The sequence below is a fragment of the Choloepus didactylus genome, chromosome 8 (assembly GCF_015220235.1).
Source record: "Choloepus didactylus isolate mChoDid1 chromosome 8, mChoDid1.pri, whole genome shotgun sequence".
Classification (NCBI taxonomy): domain Eukaryota; kingdom Metazoa; phylum Chordata; class Mammalia; order Pilosa; family Megalonychidae; genus Choloepus; species Choloepus didactylus.
The window spans coordinates 111,905,829-111,930,988 of NC_051314.1; the positions used below are offsets into that span (position 1 = coordinate 111,905,829).

The 25,160-nt window shown below is 35.4% G+C and overlaps 1 protein-coding gene across 4 annotated transcripts in view; it reads left to right on the top strand.

Moving 5' to 3' along the window:
- SLCO1A2 (solute carrier organic anion transporter family member 1A2) overlaps window positions 1-25,160 on the top strand; it is a 201,948-nt gene that overhangs the window by 158,044 nt on the left and 18,744 nt on the right. For all 4 annotated transcript variants that reach the window (XM_037845082.1, XM_037845083.1, XM_037845085.1 and 1 more), the window contains 9 exons: window positions 320-452; window positions 4,065-4,171; window positions 6,131-6,277; window positions 10,442-10,540; window positions 11,109-11,330; window positions 14,091-14,255; window positions 15,543-15,738; window positions 21,289-21,454; window positions 22,416-22,588. In XM_037845082.1, the coding sequence (XP_037701010.1) occupies window positions 320-452; window positions 4,065-4,171; window positions 6,131-6,277; window positions 10,442-10,540; window positions 11,109-11,330; window positions 14,091-14,255; window positions 15,543-15,738; window positions 21,289-21,454; window positions 22,416-22,588 (1,408 nt within the window). The remainder of the gene's footprint in view (window positions 1-319; window positions 453-4,064; window positions 4,172-6,130; window positions 6,278-10,441; window positions 10,541-11,108; window positions 11,331-14,090; window positions 14,256-15,542; window positions 15,739-21,288; window positions 21,455-22,415; window positions 22,589-25,160) is intronic.

Below are 25,160 nucleotides of genomic sequence, written 5' to 3' on the forward strand. Positions count from 1 at the left end.
AGCGCTTATGCATCCCATTCCCCAAGGCTAGATAATTACAAAAAGAGCCTTTTATCTTCCCATACACCATTCTTCAGTCCTGTCGCTGGCTTCTCTTCCTCTGCCCTCTGTTTCTGTTTCTGTCTACACTGCTAAGCAGAGCTCTCCTTTGGGGAGAGGTCATTCTTATTCATTTACCTTTTATGCATCCCTAGCCCCAAACCCAATATTTGAGATAGCTGTTATTATAATAAATGCTAGATAGTGAACAATTGAGTGGGGGTGTGATTAAGATTTTCTTCTTACTTGTGGAAATAAGCATTTAATTTTTTTTTTCTAGGAAATCTTTTGTTGATTATATTTGTGAGTTATTTTGGAACCAAACTTCATAGACCTATAGTGATTGGTGTTGGATGTGTGATTATGGGCTTAGGATGTTTCTTGCAATCGCTACCTCATTTCCTCATGAATAGGTAAGTATTCCAGTCTCTGATGATGTTTTAGATTTAATTTTCAACTGCAGGAAGTGAATTTTCCTTTCTAGAGCCATGATGTCTAAAATCACAAAGCACTGTAATGGGAACTGAAAGATGCAGCTTCTGTTCCATTAGGCTGTTTTGTGCTCTTGGCTGCAACACTACCACTTACATAGCTACATTTTGCCAATTTATGAACTAGGGAGGCTTATATTGAAAAAGAGTTGTCCTTTCCCTTCTACCTTACTCCATATTTCTACTTCCTAGAGGCATCCACTTGCCAGTTTTAGCTCTTTTGTCTATTTACCTCCATATGTCTAAGTAAATGCTTATCCCGTTAGTTTTTGATATTTCAGCTTAATATATAGACTTTCTACTATAAAATCATATTCAGAGTTTGCGTTTTTATGACTATGTATAGATTTTTAATGACTGAACCAGGCAGTTATTATAATTCCTTTTTCCTTTCTTATACAACTTTTTATTTTCCCTGGATTTAATAATTGCTTCATTTTTTCATTTGATTAATTTTCTTTGTATCTCTCACTAATTCATCACTAAACTCTCCAGTGGTAAAGGAAATATACTTTCAATATTCTTATGCACATATTGTGTTTACTGACACAGCAAGGCAATTTGAAAGACAAATTTACCCTTACATGAGGAGGGAAAGCTCTTCCAAACCCTTTGTACTTGATGCTTGTACCTGAGTTTCTCTGTTGTTTTAGAACTACCTCTCCTGTCAACCTCAATTCTTCTGCAGTTTGAACTGGAAACTCTCTAGGCCCGTACATTACTGTTGCCTTGGGATTTTCCCTCGTCATTACCCTTAGAATCTGCTTTATTTCTGCCTTGCATTCAGTTACTTGTTTCTTGGGTCTCACGTTGTCCACTTTTATTTTTTACTCTTACTCCTTTGGTGGAGAAAATAATCTGGTAGCTTTTTGAGAAAGCATGCAAGAGGAATACAAATTTTAAGACTTTGAATATCTGAAAACATTCACATTTTGCTCTCACACTTGATTGATAGTTTGTTATAAAATTGTAGGTTGGAAATAATTTCCCTAGGGATTTTGAAAGCATTATTCCAATGTTTCCAGTGTTACTTTTGAGAATCCTGGGCCATTCTGAAACTTGTGACCAGATTCTTTTCTCTGGGAGATATTGAAATTTTCTTTTAAGTTGCAGAATCTGAAATTTCATAATTGGTTTGGCATAAATCCTTTTCCTCCATTGTGCTAGGTGCCTTCAATCTGGACATTTGGAAAAGTTACTTGTATTATTTCTTTAATAATGTTCTTCCCCTTCTTTTCATCCCTCCATTTTCTCTGATTTTTCTTTCTAGAACTTCTACAATGTGAATATTGGACATCCTGGATTAATTTTAGTTTTATATTTTTCTCATCTTTTTTTTTTTCCTTCTTCCAATTTTCTACCTCTGACTTTTTATTACTCTCTGGGAGATCTTTTCAACCTTATCTTCCAAACCACCTAATGAATTTTTAATTTATGCTATCATACTTTTCATTTTCAAGAATCTTTTTTTTCTTGAATGTCTCTTTTTAAGAAACATTTTGTTCTTCTTTCAAGAATGCAGTGTCTTCTCCTATCTAAATTTTCTTCAGCTGTCTTCGTTGTCTCTGTCTCCTCCAAGTGTACAATTTTTGTTTGTCTTGTTTCTATCTTTAATGTCATCATCTTCTTTGAAATGTCTGGTGGTTCTTTTTGTCTATTCATTTTTAAGAGAGAGGAAATACAGCAACATAAAAGCTGATTGGAAGTTCTGTGTACACAATTATGACTTGTTCGATGGAAAACTTCTTCATAGGGTGATTGTGCAAGGGCTAGCTATTAATTCAGATGACTCACAAATACCCATAACAGGTTAGTTTTCCTAGAGAGGGATACTCCAATCTTTTGCCTAAAGGTAAAGGCTTGGCTACTATCTAGATGAGGGATGGGGATATCACTTTTCAGGATGTGTTTTTTTTTTTTAACTTAATTTTTAGTACAGTATCTCTATCCTCAGGTTTGCTGGTTCAGACTTTCTAAAGCCAGTGGACAATTTCAGTTGGAATGGAGAAGGGTTCTTTGAGGATCTAACTTCTCCTTACACATTCTTTGAACCAATTGTCCTGTTTTTTTCCGACTGTTTCCACCTCTGTTTTTTATAAGTATCTTGTGACTCCAATTCTTGAAACTTTACAGGAATATATGTATGCCTTTGGTTGCTCCCCTGTAGGCACTTACTTAGGGTTGTGTCTTTTCATATCTGTTAGGTCAGTGACTACTCAATAATCTGCTATCTGCTTTTCAAAGTTTTGTCAAACCTCCCATCCTTGTGGGATTATTCCTTTTTCTTTTCCTTTTTAAACTGACTTACTGTCATTTACTGGTGTTTTGGGAATACATTTTTGGATTTTGTTAGGTGAATAAGTTAAATGAACAAAAGATATTTTATCTTCTCAGGGATTTCTGAAGGGATCTGAAGTCTCTAGGCAAAAAAAGACTTTTTACTGGCCCTTTATTTCCTTATCCTACCTAAGACAATGCCAAGTAATATTCAGTTATTATTGACATTTCTCCCTGCTCTCTGAAGCTGGCATGTCTCACAGGGTCTTGGGAGAGGAGACAGAAGCCTTTGTTCTCAGTTCACAGCCACTCTTTGTGGACTTGACTTGGCAATTGTTCTGAGGAGGGGGTGTTCTGATCCCTTCTGTTACATCCCATAGCACAGAAATGGAGACCATCGGTGACATCCAAGCATAACACTCTTTGCTCACTTGGAACTCAAAAGGGCAAGTTTTCTTTTGTCTTTCCCTTATCTAATAGAAACATAGAAAGCAATCTAGCATAATTTCTAACAAAGAGAGACTTAACTGGGTATGTTTTCCTTCCTTATTGCAGCATGTAATTTACTCTCTGAGAAAAGACATGTAGATCTTCTGGTAATTTGCCTAAGTTAAATAGTCATAGTCTCTTAAATCCTTTGTTCTTATGGGAGGAAAACATGTCATTACATTGTGTTATTAGGGTGTTTGAGACTCCCAAAGCCTTAAAAAAAAAAAGGCCTTTCTTATCAATGGGCAAATGTTTTGTTTTACTTAGAGGTTAATGAACCCATGAAGGAATTATTGTTTGGATTCTCTGAAAGTAGTAGTGTATTTCTTGCAAGCAAAACTCAGAGAATCCAAAATGAGAGACTGTGTTGTTCCCTACCCTTTGAAAGCTTTTATCTTCTTAATTATACTTTGTTGAGTCTATTATTTTATGAAACATTTAGTTTCTGTTCCTGATCTCACACTAATTATTTCCAGGAAATGATTACCTAAAAATCAAAGAAGGATGATGTTAAATAACCTAAAAGATAGATAATTCACATGCAGAATAATTGAAAGCTACCATACAGGGACTGCAAATTTATAGTGAATAGCAAGTTCCTTTTGACCCTATTAATTTATCATGATTAGGATAGCAAAGATAAAAAGACCTTCTTTACTGGATTTGGATGCTGTGTCTTAAGTGAAGCAGAGGTTAATAATCTGGACATTGCTCACAATATACTTATCAATTCCTTAACATAGACATCTTTTCTCTGTGTTCACACAGATATGAATATGAATCTACAGTTTCAGTTTCAGGCAACTTATCCTCAAACAGTTTTTTGTGTGTGGAAAATGGAACTGAGATTTTCAAGCCAACAGAAGATCCATCAGGTTACCTATTTCATTTTATTGCTTTCTGTTCAGTAAATTTTTAACTGGACACTTTCGGCTAAGGGCTTTTGAATGAGTGATTGAGTTTTGTTAATTGAGTAAGGTAAATGGACAATAGATATTTTCTCTTTTCAGGAATTTTGGAGGGGATCACAGTGAATAGGAATGGCTATTAATGCAGAATGTTATTCCTTTTATCTTTGAATGTATTAATTAAGACTGCCTTTGTCTAGTCCTTAAAATGGTTACTGCAAAATGAATCAAAGACATCCAGCCAAGGATCATTGTCAAGTTAATTTCACAGAGGAAAACAGTTTAAAAGGATGTATTTTTGTTGATGATTTCATCCATACTATTAAGTAAATAGGAGATAGAGATAGAAATAGAGTTTAAAGATTCATGTTATATCCCTCCTCTTCTGTAGCTAGGAAAACAGGCAACTATGCTATAGTCTTGATATTCTAATCCTTTTCTACTCAACTAGGAACTTCTCTCAGATGCCTTATGTCCCACCTTTCCCTCTTTACCCGAGACACTCCTTTACAGTCCAACACTGTATTTGTGCTTCCTTTAGCTTCCTATAGGCTCAGTCACCACTGTGCTGGCATCTGCTCCCCTTATGTGCTAAGGGGCCTATCTAATCTTCTAGTGTTATTTCATCTGGAGATGGCTCTCCTGACTTATCTTAGACCAGAACTTCTCCTTCTCTGATGGAAACATTTTTATGCTGGATTCATAGCAGTGGAAGATACAGTGGTCCCAAGGTCTAGGAATCAGAGGAAATCAAAATAGTTTCAAGGAGCCTAAGGGTGGCTGTCTCAGAAGTCCTAGGCCAGAGGAACCACCTGGGGAAACAAAGAACAATGAAGTAAATAGCAGCCTGAGCCTTCTTCTTAAATTGGCTTTTGCCCAAGACTAACCCCAGGGGTGGTCCGGAATGTAGCAGATCAAACAAAGCTTCCCCAGTCTTGTGTATCTCCAGGAAATCACCTTTCAGTTTTGCCCTTAGAGTAAGCCTAGAATTTGCCTATGATCTTTAGAAAAAAATCATTGTGCTCCATAGAAAAAAGACCTGAATACTCATAAATGTAGACTGTGGATTTTTGGACTGGGAATGATTGAGAGCTAGAACTCCCAAGAAGTACCCAATGCCAGCTGCGTTCAGGACCCTCACTTCTATGGGTGGCACTCAGCCAATTTATAGGAGGTGAGAATAAGTTGTTATTCACTTTCCTAAAAAACATAACCCTAAGGGTTTCCTCCTTGTTTGGCAGCTACTTTGGCTAGAACCAGAATGGCAAAGAGGTACAAGTTTTCAGAGGTCTGCCTATCTTTCTCCCTTTCGATTCATTTTGACCTAGTCTGTGTTATTCTAATAAGCAGCTCCAAGGATTAGGACTGATTTGTTTATTAAAAGTTTTTTGGTGGTTGCAGTATGCAATAGGCTCTGTAGAGGAAATGTGAATGTGAATTACCACCTGGTTATACATTTTCAGTTTCTAAAAAGTAATTAGAGCTGTAGCAACACCATCCAAACTTCAGTGAGTTTTTTTTTAAGCATTCGTAACAGCTTGGTGGATTCAGTGGTTATTGGTAAACTGAATCTCCAGGGAAAAACAGCCCTAATTGTCGTGTTTGCCGATTTCTGTGGTATAAATACTCCCATCAAGCTACCAGTATGACACTAAACACTGAACTGGGAAGAGATGTGTATATTCAGCTCTTCTGACCCAGAAGGAACTGGATCCATCACATCGCTTATACTTGCCCGCGCCTAAGTACTCTGTCAGCAAATGCGATAGGACGGGCCCATGATTCATTGGTGGCAAAGAAATAAAAATCATGAATTAGGTGCCATGGTCACATAAGAATTATGAAATGTTTATAGAAACCTTAGAATTAAGTAGCATGAATCCTTTACCATCAAAACACTAATGCAACACCTTTTTTTAAATGCAGGGTGTGTGAAGGAAGTGAAATCATTAATGTGGGTGTATGTACTGGTAGGAAATATTATACGTGGAATTGGTGAAACTCCCATCATGCCTTTGGGCATTTCCTACATAGAAGATTTTGCCAAATCTGAAAACTCTCCTTTATATATAGGTACGTTTGAAAAGCAAAAGGTTGGGGTCACTCTTTTTAATTAAACAATATTCTTTTAGTTATTTTAGCTATTTGCTGTTATATGAATTATAGATTTTGCCCCAATGTGGCCATTTGCACTGCAAAAGCAATTTATGTAAACTTGTGAATTCTGCATATTCTCCTTAAGCTTCCAGTTCCTCTATTCTAAGCACTTAAGAAGCACAAGTGAGTAAAGAGAAAAATCCACTTCCTTCCATATTTCCATCTCAGGGCTGAGAAGGATGTGTTCCTCCTCTTCTCTGTAACCACCCTTATACTATTGAGCTCATTTTTTTCTTCTATTTTGAAGACCTACCTACTCCATGTAATTGCCATTTTAAAATGTTTTCATTAGCTCATTTTTGCCTTGGTTGCTTTTCTTCTTCATTTAAAAAAATTAAACCTCTGAAATCCTGGTGGAGGTAGGGGTAGCCTATACTGTTGCTCTTTCTTATGATTGCTCCCCCTGCCCTTTCTTCTCTTTCTCAAATACATTTATGAGGAAGTTGTTTCTAAGTCTTCACAACCCTTGGCATTATGGATGCTATCCTTTCCTTTGAAATTGTTTTCTCTAAAGTCACCATGAATCTTCTTACTGCCCACAATTATCATTCAACTTTATCTCTGTTCTAACCCGGATACTACTTCGTTTGGCTTCTATGCTTAAAATGACGACTCTGTTATATTTCTGCCACTTTCACAGGTTCTTCTTGGTTCCCTCTATGGTTCTCTCCTTGACATAATGCTCTTCTTTTTTATATTTTGTTTTCTTAAGGAGTTCTTCCATGCTTAAAGTATGGACTGTAATCTCTCTCACAGATAGCTCTGATCCTGATACATCTCTCGCAGATCTATGTTTGACTAAATGAGTGAAACATGACACTTGGCACACAATATACTCTGCCTTCCTTGAATTACCATTGTTTTAAATAGTTTACTTTTATAGGGAAATTAGTACTTTCTTCCTTCCTGTATACTGTCTTAATTCCTTTTTTAATCATACTTTTATTGTAGAATATGACATATATACGTAGAAGTGATAACTTTCCAGTGCAATTTAACAAGTAGAGAGCAAATTTCAAGGAATGTTATGGGTTCTAGTTCCACAGTTTCAGTCATTTCCTTATTGTGAAATATAACATATATACAAAAAGATAATATCTTTCAAAGTATGATTTAACAAGTAGTTATATAGGAAATTTCCAAAAAAGATATGAGTTATATTACCATAGTTTCAGTTATTTCCTAATTGTGAAATATAACTTATATACAAAACAATGGTAACTTTCAAATTACAATTTAACAAGTAGTTATAGAACAAATTTCAAAGGATGCTATGGGTTACAGTTCCACCATTTCAATTACTTCCTTCTAGCTATTCTAATACCCTAACAACTAAGAAAAAGAAAATTATATACAGATTCAGTATTCATAATCCTTTGTTAAATTCCATCTTATCTGTTGCTACCCCTTCCTCTAGTTCAATCACTTCCCCAAACTTCAGAGCTGTCTAGGCAGTGACCACCCTAACGTGTTTATGTTAACTTGTTTATGTATCAACTTTATTCAGAAAGGGGACACAGTAAGTTTCTTGAGGGCAGAGATCAGTTACTTTTTTGGATTCTTAATGATTTCCAGGATGATGATTAAAGTGCCTTGGTGCTGTTTGTGGTCAATAAAAGTTTGTTGAATGGAGCAATTATATGCTGACTCCAAATAAATCACTTTCTAAAATCTGCTTTTTTTTCTATTGAAAATACTACTATCTGGTGCCTTTGCGTTTCTCTGTGACTCTCCCATTTCCTTGACACTGCTCTATATCCAACCTGGAAAGAGAGTTACCATTTTTTTTTTCTCTAAAATGTAACTTATATTCAAAACCTGTCTCACTGTTTCATTATTTCTGTTTTTTATTCAAGTCCTCATTACCTCATTTTGAAGTTGATTATAACTTCTTCATTGATTCTCTTATCTCTAGTATTTTCTTTTACCAATTCTTTACACACATTCTTGCAGCATAATTTTTCTCAAATATTGTTTTACACATCTCTCCCATGTTCATGAAACTATACTGTCTTGTTATTTATCAAATCTGAGCTCTCTACTTTATTACTTATGACTCTGCTCCCCATTTATCTATTTAGTTTCTTATATAGTTTCTCTTCATCACAATCTCTCTATACTAGCGAGACTTCATTTATTTACAAAAATCTGTCTTCTTACTTTGGGTTACATTGCTTGAGATTTCCTTTTCTAAAATCCATGAATGTCACTTTCCTCAAAACCTACCTTCTTATGCTGTCTTCCAATCCCCTACATGTTCTTTTATGAATAACTTGCTCATATTCTTTAGTTATTTCATCAGTAGTAAAATCATAACTTTGAGTACAGGACATTTTGCTTTGAATGTAGACATAGATTTTTAAAAACAGAAAATTTTAAGAGGCTGGGAAAAGATTGTAATAGACCAATACATAATCAAGATGAATTAAAATGTTTAGAAATCATTGCCCCCAGTAACTTTTGGTACTTTTGGGCAACTAACTGATTTTGCAATAATCCTTTTCAGTGTTTTTCTGTTCAGCCCTTTCAAATTCCTTCACATATTTATATTTAAAGAATACAAGTTCTCACTTAAAATAAATTAATGAACACCTTGATATAGTATGTTTTCTCATTCAATAAATACTAGGATGTATTATATATAGAAATAACTGTTATAACCTCTCTATTAAGATGAATAATACATGGTCCACTTAAGGTTCCTAAATAAAAAGCTATACATTTATAAATCAATGAGCTATATATTTAGTTAGGTAACTATAAATCAATTAGTTTTACCTCAAGGAAACAGTTTCATGTATGGTTCTGGAAGTGTAGGAGCTTTATAGCTCTCTTTATAGAAAGACAATAAATGAAATCAAGAAGGAGAAATAATATTCCCATGGGAGGCCATAATATAGTGAGAAGTCCTAGGACAAAATACTGGGGAACACCTCCACTTAGTGGTTAGAACAGGAGGAAGAAAAATCAAGGAAGGAGTAGTCATAGAAGAAAAAGTGAAACAAGAAAAGCATTGTGTTCTAAAAGTCTTAGAAAGAAAATGTCAGAGGAAGAGTTCGCCAGCAATGTCAAATATCATGGAGAGTTAGGAGGATGAGGACCAGAAAAGAACATTGAGTTAGTGGCAAGGAGATTAGTGGTGGTATCCAAGAGCTTGAGTTTGAATGGAAAGTGAAATGATTCGAGTAGAGTGAGTGAGGGGTGAGGAAGTAGAGACAGAGAGTATAGTGAAAGGAGAGAAAGCAGGGTGGATTTGAAATATTGTAGAAATTAATGGATAGGGAGAGAATTAACAAGCACAAGAGTGGGAATATTGGTAGAGAAAGACTTCAGAGAAGATAGGAGGGGTTGATCAAGGAGTCAGGAGTGTATAGTAGGCTAGCCCATAGAACTGCAGGGAAGACTGAGTTGGCGGGTAAATACACACTTCAAAGTGAAGAGGAATAACGTTGAGAAAGCCCATGACTAGATTTTCAGTGAGTAGGGAGGGTTCAGCAAAGATTCTGAAGCGGAGATGGCTGATGATGAAGTTCCAGGTGAGAAAGAATTCAGTGAGGCCAGAGGGGGCTGATGAAAATGGAGAATAAGAATGTGGAGCATTAAGAAAGGAGATCATGAAAAACAGTGAAGAGAAAGAAGTGAGGATGTAGGCAGAAGGGAGTTTTAAGTTGGAATTTTGGGAATGTAGCTTTTCTGAGTAATGTGCCCAAGATATTATCATAACATACTTTTGTTTCAGAATTCAGCTAAAAGCTTGATTATGGAAAACATCAAAAGGCCCATGGTCTATCTTGAGGCTTTGTCGATAGCATGATCCCAGCTTGCACTGTTACAGCAAATCTCCACCTGAGGTCCAGCATAACAGAGAATTTGGAAGCCTAGAGAATGTGGCTTTAAATTATGAGGCTTTTTTTTTTCCCAACATTTATGGAAACAAACCTTACCTTATGTATATACCAAGCTTAATTTCCTTATAAATTATCTAAGGCAACACAAATCAGTCTTCAGACTCTTTATGAACCAGAACTCTGTATGTGGTTATGAAACTCTACTATAACTTTATTTTTCCTTTGTTTTTAGGGTTTATAGAAACAGGTGCTATCATTGGTCCATTGATTGGACTTTTGTTAGCATCATTCTGCGCAAATGTTTACGTTGACACTGGATCAGTGAACGCAGGTAAGTCAATAAAATCTATTCATGCAGTGTCTAGAGTACATAAAGTATCTTTTGGATATGTTATCACAGTTAATCATTGCCTTACTTGACCCTCAGCTAGAGAGATTATCTTCACCTTAGAGGTGAGCAAACTAAAGTTGAAGAGTTTGAGTGACTTTTCAAAAACTTCAAACCCATGAGCAGGAAAACAAGACAAAATGCTGATCTCCTGAATCAAAATCTAGTGCTCTCTAATACACTGCAGCCATGCTTATCATTTTCAAAAGATGTAAGCACATTGATTTGAGTTTATTTCAGTCAAGCAATCATTCATGGATAATGAAGTAGACTTTTTAGTTATTTAATGACTAGCTATTTATATATTCCTGGCATAAGACAGACTAATATTTTGCTAGACTTGGGTGCTTTTATACCAATATGTATTGCCAGACAAGTTTCATGAATGCCTGAATTATAAACAAAATTTGTATTTGGATAGAACCTGAGAATTATAATTTTAATAATTTTCTGTAGTTCAGATAGGGAATAATGACTCTAAACTAATGAAAATGCATATATTTCTTTCCAGATGATCTGACCATAACTCCCACTGATACACGTTGGGTTGGTGCATGGTGGTTTGGCTTTTTGATTTGTGCAGGAGTGAATGTGCTCACTGCCGTTCCCTTTTTCTTTTTGCCCAAAACACTTCCAAAGGAAGGACTAAAGGATAATACTGATATCATTAAAAATTACAAGGAGGAGAAACATGAAAATGAAATAAAAAAGGAAGAGGACACAATCACTAAAGGTAAATATTAAAATTTTAAATGCTGTGTAATTTTATTTTACGTAGATGTGTATGTATTTCAGTCTGACACTATAACATGCAATGCTGCATTGAAACAACTTGTCATTAACAGTCACCAGTCAATAATGTCTAACTAATCTGTTTCCTCCTTTGCTACTATTTAAGAATAAATTATATTATTTTGAAGTTGAACTATCTCAGAACAGCCTTTAAGTAAAATTTATGTCAATTTAGAAACTCAATAAACATATTTATTTATTTGGTCCTGTGTGCTTTAAAAGTTTAAATTTACAGAGACATAGACCTAATTAAAAAAAAAAAGGTAAAGAAAGTCAAGGAGGAAAAGATATTTACTAATCCCAAAAGGTAGTATAGTTGTGTAATCAAATGTTAGATTAGGTATGAAATTCCTGGAAATTAGGACAAAAACAAGTATATAGTATTATACAAACAAGTATAATACTAGTATTATATAAACAAGTATATAATATTCTATAAACACGTATAGAGTATTAATAGTATTTAGGACTGTTGTGAGAGTTAAAGGAGATTCTGTTGTGTATTACTATTATTACTGTTACTCTGATTAGTATTCTTATTGTTGCTGTGTCTGCCATCACCCATAGATTATAATACAGATTTGAACAGAATTTTTATTAACTGTTAAAATCTGCATAAACCTCAGTTGAACATAATTTAATTCTCCTGAGTCACTAGGAGCCAATTCAGAACTTTGTGAATTCTGAGTAATCTTGATTATATTAACAACTCTTCTGAAAGGATTGATATGGACTGATATAGAATTTTAACATACAGAATAGTATTTGTGGTCTGCAAAAGCAATTCAATTTTCAAAGCTAGGAAAGAGACTATCCTAGTATAAGACAGGAAGACAAGAAATTTGAACTGCTAGGACAAAGATATTAACATGGGTGATTTTTAAAGCTCCAAGGAACTCTGATCACACCTCTCTCTCCTGCCATGTCCCTTATCTATAAATATGAGTTCTACAACTAGAATTCATTTCTTTGCATTAGGCTATATTTCCTTCTCCAAATTGTTTATGTATTGATACTTTGTTCCAGAAAGGATGTTAGGCAGTTTGTTAAGCAGACCAGGGCAATACAAATTAAGTAAGGAAGTTGAGACAGAACATGAAGATAGGAAAAGCAAATAGAAACGAGAAGTGAGAATTTGACCCAAATGGCAGCAGTACCGCCCAGTACACTTACTAGGGATGGATCACAGATTTGGCTCTGAGCTTTTCTTCAGTCCACACAGAAAGAAAAGTTTTGGTTAAATCATTCACATTGTTCTTAACATGTATCAATACAATCAGTATCTCTGAGGGTCGTTGGTAGTTTTCAAAAGATTCCTAGTTGGTTCTAATATGCATCCAGTTGAGAGCCATGGGAACATATGCTACAACTGTTGTTCTGAAGAAGCAGAAAAATTCTGATTCTTGAGAAAATTTCTTCCATTGATTCCCACAAAAATCTTCACTTTTAATGTTCAAGGGGTAATCATATCAAAATTTAAGTTTGAACTTATTTATCAAACTGATTAGATTGATGTGCTTCCACACCTTAGAGACCAGAATGGGCAGTGTTTGAATATATTTTCATTATAGATGATCTAGAGAAGAGAGAATTTTAATAGAAGTGAAAAGAGAAGGATAACAAGGAAATTGAGTATACACAGATAGTATTTTGGCTACTTTGTAGACTTTTTTTTAACTTCTTATTTTGAAATACTTTCAAACTTACAGGACAGTTACAAAAATAAAATAAATGCCATTCAGAGAACTCCAACATACCCCTATGTCTTCCAGATACCCAGATTACCCAGATCCACCAATTTTAATATTTTGCCACATTTGCTTTATCATTCTATCGATCCATCCATCTATCCATCCATCCATCAGTTTTCTGAACACTTTAGTATAGGTCGTATACCTCATGCCCCTTGAGCACTTACACTGCCATGTACGGTTCCTAAGAACATGGATATTCACTTATGTAATCACCTTAAGTGTAGTTATCAAGTTCAAGAAATTTAACGTTGATACAAAGCATACAATCTATATTCCAATTTTTTCATATGACCCAATAATGTCCCTTTTGAACTTTTACTCCTCCCTTGCTAGATCCCATCCAGGATTATGTATTATTACATTTAATAGTCATTGTCTCTTTGGTTGCTCTTTTTATTTATTTTTTTAAGTGTGGAAACAGATATGCAACACAAACTTTCCCATCTCAACCACTCCCAAGCCTACCACTGAAAGATTAATCACACTCACAATATTGTATACCCTCACCACCTTCCATTACTAAAACCTTCCCAATCTCCCAAAACAGAAACCCTACACCCATTATGCATTAACTCCTCATTCCTCCTGCCCCCCACCCCTGGAAACTTGTACTCTAATTTCTGTCTCTATGAGCTTACATGTTCTCCAAAATTTCCTTTGTTGTTACCATGGGGCCTCACTTAATAGTTTTGCCTTAAGTTACAATATTAACTTAGTGAAGGAAAAACTATTGTCTTATCTCTACCCTGTCAGCTGGATAAATGACTTGCAGAAACTACTAAAACTGTATAACTTTTGCTGTCAAAAGGTAAAAAAGAATTAACAAACATATGTGAATTATAAAACAGAAAAGAGTAATTTGAGGGGGAGGTTGATGATTCGGAAAAAGCAGGCCACAAAATACAAAGCCAATTTATTATGACACTGTTGTCATTCTATCATTTCAGATTTTTTACCTTTCATGAAAAGTCTTTTATGCAATCCAATTTACATGCTTTTCATACTTATAAGTGTGATACAGTTCAATGCATTTGTAAATATGATCTCCTTCATGCCTAAATATCTGGAACAGCAATATGGAAAATCGTCGTCAGATTCGATCTTTCTAATTGGTATGTTTGTTCTCTGCATTATTGGCTTTCTTTTTTTTTACCCCGTGAAATGGTGAATAGTGCAATGATAGGTCCTAGAAATCTTCTAAATTGAAATCTCTTGGGATATTTCTGTCTCTGGTATGCTTCTCCCTTCCACTCTCTGGAGGAATATATGGTTGGGAAAGGAAAAGGTCAGGAATATCCTGACTTTCTTCTCTCCTCTGCTCTTTCTTTGGTCAGGATAAAAAATCATAATATTTGTGGAGATCTTGGAGAATCCACAAATTAGGTGCAATTTTTAAACAGGCCATCTGTTTATATTAAGGAAGTCTGTATTAACTCATTACGATTTGTTGTTTTTTGTACCCACATTTGACTATTTTGGCTCCAATCCATGGATTCTTGTGTTCCTCCAAATTTAATTTCCTTGTCCCCCTAGTTGTTGTAGGTGTCTCTGCAGCCACATAAATTCTGCTTTTCTTGTGAATACACTAACCCCAATGCAGTGCTTCTCTCCCATCTTGAGTTTCTCCTGGAATCTTTTTATTGTTTTGAAAGGTGATTTTTTTCAATTACCTGCACCAGAATCACCTAGAGTGTTTGTCAACAGCACAAATTCTTAGGGCCCTCTTTAGATATGCTAAATCAGATCCTCTTCTGTCAGGCTCTGGGATGGATTTTCAACAAGCTTTCCCAAAAATGTGATCTAGTGAGCAGATCCTGACTTTATAAGAATGCAACCTGGGGTTGCCTTTCCTTTTTCTGCTTTTTTTTTGGGGGGGGGGGTGAAGCTGGGGAGTGGAGAGTGCTAATCAGTAGTAGCAAGACATGAAATGTGAGTACGCTTGATAAGCACAGGCTCAGCAAAGTGACCTTCTAAAGTACCTTGGCCAGATTCTTAAGGTACCTGGGGTCAGAGTGGGAATAAGCGAAGGCATTGATATATAAAATCCACCCCACAAAAAGGAAAGCAGTAAATTATTGGTCAACTTTGACTCTTCACTCCTGCCTGGATCCTAAGGAAAATATATTGATCATGATACCGGCCTGCAAGGAACTTGCAATCTACTGCAATTAATTAAATGAGCAGTAACAGTAACAATCCTCCAAAATATATCTCAACTTTGTGGTGCATTTCAAAATCTCTCTGTAGACGGTACCTAGGTGGGGATACAATTGAATCAGGCTTCTTCACTGTGAATTGGACCTAAATGATTTCTTATGTAAGACCTATTAGAGAAAAGTGATAAAATATTTTTCCTTTGCTAAGTGACTTTGTAAGTAATATTTTGCTTGTGTTCATAGGTATTTATAACTTACCTGTAATATGCATTGGATATATAGTTGGTGGTTTAATTATGAAAAAGTACAAACTTACTGTCAAACAAGCTGCCCACATAGGATGCTGGTTATCTTTACTTGAATATCTTCTCTATTTTTTCGCTTTTCTCACCGTCTGTGAAAATTCTTCAGTTGCTGGAATAACCACTGCTTATGACGGGTATGTTGTTTTCTAATTAACATCATATCTTTATAACAAACAGTTAGTAGCATATTATCTCCAATGATTGTCCATGACCATATCATCTGCTTAATGGAGTTAATGGCAGTGATCTGTCATCTTCCTAATCCAATCCATGCATTTCTAGGCTTATTAAAATTGTTATGGACAAATCACAGGGTGGGTGAGTTTTTATTGTGTATGTGTATATGAGATTATCATGTGATATCCTAGTAAACATCAAAGTGGATATCAAAGAAACTACTTATAATTTTATGTTGTATTAGGATATGTTATCCATGTATTTTATCCTTTCATAAATGGGTATGAGTTGACTATGTAGTCTAAAACAGCTGTATGTGTTTTCACAATATATGATACATTAATTCATTTAATTGATATCTCATTTGTATAGTTATGTCTAAAGCATTGAATAGTTTTATATTTTATATTTTGAGGGTTATCTGGGTTTATAGGAAGATTTGCATAGTGATATTAATTTTAAAAATTCAATTTAAGAGCTAATTAAGTAGTCAATTAAAGTGAATTGTAGGGCATACTAAAATGTTCCCTTTAAAATTATCAATGCATATAAGATTGAAATAGTTTTAAATGTAAAACTGTAAAATAATTTCATATATATTATTTGATTTGAGTCTTGCTTACTCCCTTTAAAGTAGTTGTTATTATTTCCATTTTACAGATGAAGACATTGAGTTTCAGAGGGATTTCATAACAAAGGTAGTTCGTGGCAGACCTCTTCAACTATATCTATATAGAAACCTAGAATTTAAAATTTGAAAGAATCTTAAAGATTATCTAGTTAAACCGTCTCCAATTATCTTCATTCCCACAGAGATGAAGTAACCTCTATGATCTAGTCACAGACTTAGAGCTTGAATTCAGTCTCTAGACTCCCATGCTAGTCTTTCAATCACATAACACTGAGCATAAGAAAATATCATTTTACTGGGAACTTTCTATACTGAAAGAATGTATTTGTCCACTCAAGTAGCTATGTTTATGCAGCTAAATGCCTCATCTATATTGTAAACAGAACTTTCAGATTTTGATTTTCAAGGTAGCCCTTGAGTTTGACATTGCTGGTAGAAAGTATGACCTTGTTTGTTACTTTCAACCTTATGGATCAACTATAGAGATTAGATCATATTCATTTTTGAGTTCTTATACTACCTGGCAAAATACCTCCTATATAGTAGTCACTCAACTATTTCTTATATCTTGGCTATTTGTTTATTTGAAATATACCTTTGAAAAAGTGGCTATGTGGCCACTGACACAGGTATCTTTTATGCAAGAGCTATAGTACCCAGGTCACACAAAAAATGATGGTTGGAAGCAGTTGGTCTAGAATTGCCCAGGGGCCCAGAGAAGTCAAATGAATCTGATTATCCACTTCTGCATATAACTGGATCTTTTGGAGTTATTTCATACTGGGAATAACCTTCAACCAAAGAACCAGTATGAAGCAGACAATAATGATAAATAATAATAAAAATGACTTTTTGTTTCCTATCTATTATTAATAATAACTTCTAGAGACTGATTTTATTACTATCATTTTATGGATGAGAAAATTGATGTCAGAGAGGTTAAGTCACTTCTCCAAGATCATGAAACTGGTAAGTAGTAGGTTAGGAATAAAAACAACTGGCGATCAAGGATTTAAGATGGTGGATTAGGAGAGACAGAGCAAAATTCTCCTCCATGAAAAATGCTAGATAAAGGACAGAAAGTGCTCCAGAACAGCAGCTTAAAGGGTTCCACCAGCTGGGCAGGGACTTCTACACCCATAGTGACTGCATACTTGGAGAAAATGAGAGGCTGCATCCAGAGATGTGTGAGTGTTCGACCCAGAAAGCCCCCAGGAACAGGCAGTGGGAGCTGCAGTTAAGTGTGGTAGAGAGTACTCTTCCTTGCCCCGGGCACCCTCCTTGGTACCTGGCATGGGTGATAACCCTTTGCAGACCTGCAGCCAAGAGCCCCCATGCCAGGGACTGGCAGTTGGATCAGGCGGACGACCACGGAAGGGTTTTATTGCCACACCCTGAGCAGCCATCTTTGCAGCTGACTGGGAGGCACCCCTTCACAGTACCACAGCCGAGAGCTTCCTTGAGGGAATTCGGGATTCAGTGGGCTTGTGACAGCGCCCACTCTTCCTCCACAGAAGCCTGTGGGGTGCATAGCCTCGAGGCAGGGGTGCGTGCCAGGAGCCTTCCCCCAATCCCAGGGACCAGTAGGCTCATGGCAGAGAGGGACTGTGGGGAATCTGCGCTAGAGGGTGAGACGCACAGGTCTGCAGCCCCAGGGTACTCCACCCGCAGCCCCAGAATGGCTGGGACCACTGTGTCCTGGAGCAGACTCCCTGCCAGATTGTACAAGGCATGTCCCCCAAACACAGGGCTGGTGGTTCCCACTGCACAAGTATTTCATAACAAAGGTAGTTCATGGCAGACCTCTTCAACTGTATCTATATAGAAACCTAGAATTTAAAATTTGAAAGAATCTTAAAGATTGTCTAGTTAAACCATCTCCAATATCTTCATTCCCACAGAGATGAAGTAACCTCTATGATCTAGTCACAGACTTAGGACTTGAATTCAGTCTCTAGAATACAATTGGCTAAAAAACACGGGAAAAAAATATTCCTCTTCACTAATTATTAGGGAGATGCAAATTAAGACCACAGTGAGATATCATCTTCCACCAATTAGAATGGCTGCCATTAAAGAAACAGGAAACTACAAATGCTGGAGAGGATGTGGAGAAATTGGAACTCTTATTCATTGCTGGTAGGAATGTATAATGGTACAGCCACTCTGGAAGACAGTCTGGCGGTTCCTTAGAAAACTAGATATAGAGTTACCCTATTATTCAGCAATTTCACTTCTCGGTATATACCCAGAATATCTGAAAGCAGTGACACGAACAGATGTTTGCACACCAATGTTCATAGCGGTATTATACACAATTGCCAAGAGATGGAAACAATGAAAATGTCCTTCAACAGATGAGTGCATAAACAAAATGTGGTATATGCACATGATGGACTGCTACACAGTAGTAAGAAGGAATGAGATTGTGAAACATATGACAACATGGATGGACCTTGAAGACATAATGCTGCATGAAATAAGCCAGACACAAAAGGAGAGATACTGTATGTTACCACTAATGTGAACTCTGTGAAAAATGTAAAATAAGTGTCTTAAAATTAGAATATAGGGGACCTAGAGATAGTCAGAACCTAGTGAAGGGGGAACAATAATCTAATAGGTACAGATGTGATAATGAGGGCGATCTTAATGGTATGGAAATGGTCAAGAGTAACTATAGTTCATTATGGGATTATAAGTATCAGTGAAACATTGAAAGTGAACCTGTTCATAAATGGTTGTTTAAAGGCAAGTAACCCATGCACAATGTAGCACCACAAACCTAAATAAGTATTAGCATGACATACTTATAAGGTATGACGTTGCTGCAGAGGGTTAACAACAGAGTGGTATGGAGAAACTACCCATTATGTATTAATGACTAGATTTAATAGGAATATCTTACTCTGTACTAATACTAGGAATGAATAATTGGCAGCTGATAAGAGCTCTGGGATGTATTATGTTATGATAATTGTTTAAAGTTAAGAGTGATGATGATTGTACAACCAAGTGAAGATAATGTAAGAAACTGACCATTTATCTTGGGATAGAATATGTGTTAAGTCAAGTTAGGAACTTACTACTTAATAATATCAAGCCTTTGACTTGAAACTTGCTCTTGTGAAATTTAGGGTTATGAATAGCAGGTTGAGCCCTCCTATAATTATGCTTAAGAGGTGCCTCCAGGCAACCTCTTTGTTGCTCAGATGTGGCCTTTCTCTCTGTAAGCCCAACTCAGCAAATAAATTCATTAAGTCACCCCCCACCCCTGACACACACACACACACACACACACACACACACACACACACACACACACACACACACACACACACACACACACACACGGGATGTGATACTCCCAGAGGAATGAATCTCCCTGTTGACTTGGGACATGATTCCCAGGAATGAGCCTGGCCCTGGCAGTAAGGGATTGAAAATGCCTACTTGACCAAAAGGTGGAAAAAAAGAAAGGTAACAAGCTGAGGTTACAGTGACTAAGAGATCCCAGATAGAGTCCCAGAGGCTATCCTGGAGGTTTCTTTTATGCAAGCTCCAGCTAGACATCCCAAATGGCCACAGTATGCCATTCCCTTACCAAAAGTAGTCCCCAAATACCTAGGTCCCTACCTGAGATTCTATAAAAGATGCACTCACTAAGTTTTATGTTTCAGAAACAAATCCATTAGAGTGTTCCTATACCAAACAAGTCCTAAAACCCAGAGGCAATAGCCTCTTTAAGATCAACTATCAGATGTGGCCCTCTTTCCCATACTGTGAACAAGTTAAGGTAATCACTGCCTAAACACCCCTGAAGATGGAGAAAAAGATTAAGTGAGAAGAAGGAGTAGCAACAAACAAGATAAGATTGAACAAAGGTGTATGAATACTGAAACTTTATATAATTGTATATATATATATTTTTGGATACTGGGGTGTTGGAATGGTTAGAAGGAGATAAATGACATTGGAACTGTAGCCTAGAGCATCCTTTAGGATTTGCTCTATGGCTGCTCATTGAATTATACCTCGAAGGTCGATACCTTTCTGTATATACCTTGTATTGCATAATAAGGAAAGAACTGATATTGTGGAACTGTAACCCATAACAATTTTTGAAATTACCTATATGACTGCTTATTGAGCGATGCATCAAGAGATGACACCTTTCTGTATGTATGTAGGTCATATTTTACAATAATGGAAATGGCTGAAGTTGTAGGGGAAAAAAAAAACTTGCTCTGACCCAGTCTGACCCAATGGTGACAATGATCTGATTCTGTTTTGTGGGTTTTGTATATCCCCTTCCTTGCATCCCAAATATCTGGGTCTTGTTGATATCAGAGCAATATCCCTATAGCTTGTGTTCAATAATCATGCCCTGGGATAAATACACTCTCAGCAACAGAGAGGTCATACAATTTCATGGTAAAAAATCATGACAAAATCAATCTTTACCCTAAGAAAATCTATTTCAAATAAATTGTTTAAAGGACTTCAGAGCCATAGATTGTGATGTAGAAATGGGCCTAGCCTCACCTTGCAGAAACCCAGCCCTTCTTATAGTCTATAAGCTGGTATTAAATCTTTCGTTCTTCCTATCTTTTGCTTCTCGGTAAATATAATTCCAGGGCTTGTTTCTGGGGCTGTAAAGGCCATAAGGAATAATTAAACAGGTTTGAGATAGTAAAGGTCAAAGTTTAAGAAATTCATGCTTTAATGTTAAAAACATTATATCAGATTTCTGTGTTTATTTTGTTTTGGAGTGGAGGAAGGGCAGGGATATAATTGGGGATTGAGAAGAAAGGAAGGAAAAGAAAATGCCTACATCATCTTCCAACACCCATGGCATCATTTTAAATCATTTCAGAATGCAACACAATTTTTCCATGGGAAATACTGTTTTTGCTGACTGCAACATGGACTGCAACTGCCCAAATAAAATATGGGATCCTGTTTGTGGAGACAATGGTTTATCCTACATGTCAGCTTGTCTTGCTGGTTGCAAGACATCTACTGGGACAGGAATAAACATGGTAACATAGCCTATGGGCTTTTTTTTTTTTCCAGAGAAATTTTATTTTGTCTACTTGATTGGAACTTTTCAGCCATGAGCTGGGCCTGCATTGGGTAAAAGCAAATTTAAAGTCTTTACTCAAAACCAATTTGTGTGTGTGTGTGTGTGTGTGTGTGTGTGTGTGTGTGTGTGTGTGTGTAAAGAACCAGTTACTTTGCACATATTTACTTATTTATTTTTATTTCTTAGACCTTTTTTAAAAACCTTCATTGTATCTGAGAACTGAGCTGTAATTTCAAAAGCATTTGAGGTTATTTGTATGACTTGGTTTAAAAAGCTTCTCATCTGAAGTATTTTGATAATTGAGATAAAGTAAGCAGTTTTGACCCCACTTATCCAGATAATTTTTCCTTCTTTCTTTCTGTGCATATGTATTCATGTACTTTCTGTGTTTTTCACATTCTGACAGCTTTTAAGAAGGTAGAATTAGGCATGTTTTCTTACCTCAGCAATGTAACAATACTTATAATATAGGTTGGTGATCAAAGTAAAATATAAATTTTGATTCTTACTAGGTGCTGGTAACATGTAGCAATTCAAAAAGCGTTGAATTTACTCTGTTTTTGAAATAAATCTTATTTTTACAATAAAGCTTTAACTGTAAGCATCTAAATATTTCAATGGAGCACTCAATTTTCTCATATGTATTATAGCAAAACAGTATGTATTTCTTTTAAAAAAGTGTGCCTTTAGGATAGCTGGGCTGTTGCAAATTTACTCCAAATATTTAGGGAAAAAATACCATTTTTCTGAAGTTATCTTTCTATGTTTTGTTTTAATGCCATAATTATGAGAGACACATTAAGAGATGATTATAAAGGGAATAAACATTGTGATCCAACTGATAACGTAGAAAACATTTGAGATTTGTGCTCAAGATTTTTCCTTCCTTAAATGGGATAATATATTATTTTTGACAGGTGTTCCAAAATTGTAGCTGCATTCAAACATCAGAAAATTCATCTGCAGTTCTTGGGCTGTGTGAAAAAGGACATGACTGTTCCATGATGCTCCAGTACTTTTTAATATTGTCAGCTGTCAGCAGTTTCATTTATTCTTTAGCTGCCATACCTGGATATATGGTTCTTCTGAGGTACAAAAATTATTTTCTTTATTTCTTTTTTTGCCTTAGATTCCTTTCTGGTCATTCATTAAGGTGACTTTTTCGAAGAAAGCTTCTTAGAGTTTATGGTGGCTAAGAATTCAGAGCTCTCATATACCATACGTTAAGAGTGTTGGCTAAATGACTTCCAATACTAATTAAGATACTAAGTCTTAATTATAATTCTTTTTGTATAAGCAAATTATTTCACTATCCGCAAAGCTAATGAAACATTGTTGAGTTTTACAAAATTTAAAGTTAGTAATATAAATGTTCTGTTGACATTTTTTCTGTATCTTTTCCTTTCTTAATTTTTTAGAGCTAAACAAATGAACCTCTCATTTAAAACAAGAAGGGACACATTTATATTTTAGGGTACATCATATGAAATGGTTATTTTGTTAGGTAAAGAATGGTTAACTGTCAGCAACTTCCTATGGTTCCACCTACAGGACAGCAGTTTGAAGCCGTCAGAAGCCCCCATGTCACCAATTCTATCTATAAGACATTATGCAGGTCAATTGATTTTTTGAGCTCTGTTTTTCTTAAATAAAAATTGGGCAGAATGATAAATGCTCAATTGTCTTACAAGGTTATTTATAAATACCTTGAAGGGCCTTATAAAACTGGAAGGTACTTTATTATAGATGCTACTAAATGATTATATTTAAAAAATTATTATATTGATATTGGAAATAATGGTTAGGGAGAGACGTCCTTCATACACACACACACAGAGTTATTTGTTAAAATCCACACAACTAGAAAATTAAAGTGCTAGGTTGCAAACTTAGATCTCAAACATGGGTTCCTTCAATTTTACTACCCTTCACGCCTCAAAAATAATCCTGAGCACAGTTTGCTTATTTTCTCTTTTCCTCTTTTACTGAAACCCAGAATCAGAGTTAAGATTAATCATACTTTTCAGTTCATAACACATTATCATCACAGGCTGAAGCAAGAGTTCTCTCTTGTTTTCTGTAACTTTATTTTTATTTTAGATTTTATTTTTCTTTCATTTCATTCTCCACTTCTACCTACCATAGATTCCTACTTTAATATGATTGATATATGTCCTTAAATATGTATTTTCCTTTGTAAAATAGGTAAGATATTTTGTGTGTGTGTGTGTTTTTATATTTACAAAGATGGTATTGTGCTATAAATCTTGATCTGGATCATAAGACGTATGCATACATAAAGTCACCAAGTACTGCCACTGTAAGGGAGTTCCCACCTCCTTATGTACTCACTAACACTTGGAATTATATTTCTGATTTTGACCATTCTGATGGGTGTAATATAGTTCATTGATGTTTTAATATATTTTTTCAATTGTTTTTAGTTGAGCTTCTGCTTCAAGATGCTTATTCATTTTCTCTTCCTGTTTTCTCATTATATTTCCTATCTTTTTCTTGGTGATTTTGATGGCTTCTTTGTAAATTATAGATATTAATGCAATATTGTTTAGGTGATGTCATAATCTTCTCTTAGTCTGTCTTCTTTCTTTTAACTTTTCCATGGTGTCCTTTGTGAGATGTAATCCTAAATTTTGTTTCACTCAAATATGAAAGTATTATTATCTTAGAGTTTGTATGTTGGAGGACACATTTTAAGTTTTTTTCTCTCCCATTCCTAGCTTACATAGATATTCCCCTATATTTTATTGTTCTAACTTCACAGTTTTGCCTTTTACATTTGGTTATTTACCCACCATGAATCCATATTAATGTACTGTGTGAGGCTATGTAAGGTCAATATATCCAGTGTTGTTCGTCTCCATATGTTGAGTTAGGTTTCCCAACAACTTCATCTAAATAAAAGGTCATTTCTCCATAGATTTTGGTGCCACCTTAATCATATCTCAAGTTTTGATATGCACATGGCCTTTTTCTTTTTTTAACTCTTATTCTGTTCCACAGATCTGTTTGTCTGTTCTTATACCAGTGCCATATTGATTTTTATTATTTTGTTAATATGTTCACATATGCTAATATCCCATATGGTAGGACCTTCTCATGTACCCACTCCTGTCACCTTTACTCTTACTTCACTCATTTCTTTCCAAATGGATTTAGCTTTTCATGGATCTTTAAACTTTGATTTGGTTTGTGTGGATTCTATAGATTAATTTGAGAAAGGCTAACATCTTTAAATCAAATATTTCTGAACATAGAATCTCTCTTCATTTATTTAAATTCTCTTTTATATCTTTGAATAGAGTTTTTAAATCTCCTACCCAGACATCATATGTTGTTAAATTGCTTCCTAGATTAGATAGATAATAGAGATACAGATATAGTCATAATTGTTGTCAGTGGTACCTTTTTCTCTTGTATTTTCTGGTTTAGTATTGTTGCTTTAGGGGAATGCTGTTGATTTTCCTAAGTTTACTTTTTATCTAGCAGTCTTTCTTATTTGTTCTAGTAATTTGCTAATTTTATTAGATTTTCTAGGTAGATTTTGCCATGTGCTCATATGAGGAGTTGTCTCTCTTCACTTCCAAGCCTTACACATCTTATCCTTTTTAATTTTCTTATAGAATCAAGTAGAACCTCACCAG